Here is a 2,631-nt window from a genome sequence, read left to right as displayed (position 1 = left end):
ATTTGAAATATCGGATGCAACTTATTACTTGTATGTGCGTTATGCAAGGTGTGTCAGGTTTAGAGTTCGCAAGGGTGATACAGCGCGTGGAAAATATGGAACACAACGCAGAAGGCAATTTTTTTGCAACAAAGAAGGAAAGAGAGCCGATAAACATATCTCTAATTTGAACAAGAAGAGGGAGCATAAAGCACTGACTCGTACGGGTTGTGAAGCCCTGCTTGCGGTGTACTTTGACACCAAAACTTCAACTTGGAGAGTTAAAAAATAGTTGAGAAGCACAACTACGATCTTGTCTCCCAATGCTTAGTACACCTAATTCCAAACCACCATGGGATGAATGAGGCTCAAAAAGTTTAGGCGAACACCATGCATGATAATGATCTACCAACCTCTAAAATAATGGGATTAATGGTAGGCCAAGCCGGGGGTATGGTTATGCTAACGTCGGGTTCACAAAGAAGGATCTGGATAACCACATTGAAAGAACTCATCATGCAAAGCTCATTGGTGAGGATTCTAATGCAACAATTAGCTATCTACTTGGAAAAGTCGATGTTGACCCCATGGCCATGACAAGGTACAGTGCTACTGATGAAAGTCGGCTGGCAAATCTATTTTGGGCAGATGGCATTTGTAGGGCAGATTATCAGTGCTTTGAAGATGTGCTTGCATTTGATACAACCTATCAAAAAAATAAGTACAGAAGACCGTTAGTAATCTTCTCAGGTTGTAACCATCACCGTCAAACATGCATATTTGGCTTTGCCTTGATAGAGAACGAACAAATGCCAACATATACGTAGTTGTTGCAAAACTTTCTAGATGTCATGCTGAACAAGTCTCCTAGTGTTGTGGTCACATACGGTGATGAGGCAATAAAGGCAGCAATTCAAGAAATCTTCCCAAATGCAACTCACCGATTATGTGGTTGGCACATTCAGAAAAATGTAATGGCAAACATAAAAAGTAAAGGTTTTTCCGACGACTTCAGAAGATGGTTGTATGCTCCATGGCATCCGGATGAATTTGAAGAATATTGGAAGAATATGATAAAAAAATATGGGTTGGAGGAAAATGAATGGGTACTAAATGAATATCAAAAGAGAAAAAGTTGGGCAAGCGCCTACTTGCGAGATAAATTCTGTGCTGAATTTAGAACAACATCAAGGTCTGAAGGGATAAACAACTTCATCAAAAGGTTTATTGGCATTCACCAAAGTCTTTTAGACCTAGTCCAAAATCTTGAATATGCTCTTAGGGATTATAGACACAACGAATTAGTTTCTCAATTTAAGACGGTGTACGGAGAGCCTATGTTAACAACTCGCTTAGCTGCATTGGAGCTTTGTGCTGTAAATTTTTACACATGGGAGATGTTTGGCAAAGTAAAAACAGAAATTGAAGGAGTGGTTGCATTAGATGTTATAAATGAGGAAAATATATCAACTATTGTTGTGTTAAAAGTTAAGGAGTGTGATAGAGGGCAACAATATACACCGTACTTTATGAGCACAACACCAAGAATATGGAGTGTGAATGTAGTAGGTGGAGTAGTGAAGGCATTCCTTGTAGCCACATGTTTTGTGCCATGAAAACGGTAGGTTTACAGAACTTGCCAGAAAATTTTCTTTTGAGAAGATGGTCCAAGGATGCCAAAAAGTATCTAGATGAAAGTTCAGTTGGAAGCACTATACAAGACAGAGAAAGAGATTTTTTAATGTACTATGGCGCATTGTCAGTGGCAGCTACGTGGATGGTATTCTTAGGAGATCAAGATGGTCCTTCTTTCCATGACACTATAAATGAAGTCTCTCGTTTGTCCAAAACACTAGAGCAAAAATCGTGCTTGAAAAGTGGAACAAGAGATTCTTCCATGCCGAACTTTGTTGGTGACCCTTCAGTTGTCAAGACAACAGGTGCACCAAAGGGAAAAAAAGAGAAAGGAAAACGGAGGTCCACTAAATGCAACAATACCGGTCATGTAAAGAAGAATTATCTTGTGAAGAATGAGGGTAACAATTTGGGTGATAAGATTGGTGGTGGCACACAGGCTAGCTTTGGTGCAGAAGAGGTCAATCAAATTTAAAATGGCATTATACTTTACTTGAATTAAAATAACCTGTTAAATTCTATGTTGTAGTTATACTTGATAGCAAGTTTGACTTTATGCCTTCTTTTGTCAGATGATTCAGATCAGAATAGGTTTCACCCGTTGCCTTTATATATTATCTCATTTGAAATCTTTTGAAAATTTGCACAGTTTAAATGTCAACTCCATCCTATTATAAGAATGCATCTCCAGTTTTTCTTATTTTTTGTCATATCCTTTTTTCTTTTAGAGGTGCAAGTCCTGGAGGAGATCCTGTTGGGAAGTCTGGAGAGCTAAACACAATATATTGGCTAGTCCTGGTCAAAAAGCATCTGAACCAGCATCCAAACCTTAGGACTTTTCGAAAAGTCCTTCACCACATGGTATGCCTAAACGTATAAAAAAAGGACGTGGCTTTACAGAGTGCTATGCCTTTACACGCAGATATCATTTTGCCAAGCTGGATTCTTTGGAACATGTTGGATATTGTTCTCAGTTTTATGTTATTTTTAGAAACTCAAGCTACATAAGATATTCTG

At 38.5% G+C, this 2,631-nt stretch overlaps 1 protein-coding gene across 1 annotated transcript; it reads left to right on the top strand.

Annotated features, from left to right (window-relative positions):
* Nucleotides 1-830: 830 nt before the first annotated feature.
* LOC112721017 (protein FAR-RED IMPAIRED RESPONSE 1-like) lies at nucleotides 831-1,595 on the top strand. Its single transcript, XM_025772109.2, has one exon. It carries the CDS (start codon nucleotides 831-833, stop codon nucleotides 1,593-1,595), a length of 765 nt encoding a protein of 254 aa, XP_025627894.2.
* Nucleotides 1,596-2,631: the final 1,036 nt, after the last annotated feature.

The sequence above is a fragment of the Arachis hypogaea genome, chromosome 2 (assembly GCF_003086295.3).
Source record: "Arachis hypogaea cultivar Tifrunner chromosome 2, arahy.Tifrunner.gnm2.J5K5, whole genome shotgun sequence".
NCBI lineage: Eukaryota > Viridiplantae > Streptophyta > Magnoliopsida > Fabales > Fabaceae > Arachis > Arachis hypogaea.
The sequence above is the reverse complement of the archived record's forward strand: the minus strand, read 5'-3'. Positions and strand labels throughout refer to the sequence as shown.

Excerpts from the sequence above, each read along its gene's own strand:
- LOC112721017 (XM_025772109.2), top strand. The coding sequence starts at position 831 with ATGCTGAACAAGTCTCCTAGTGTTGTGGTCACATACGGTGATGAGGCA.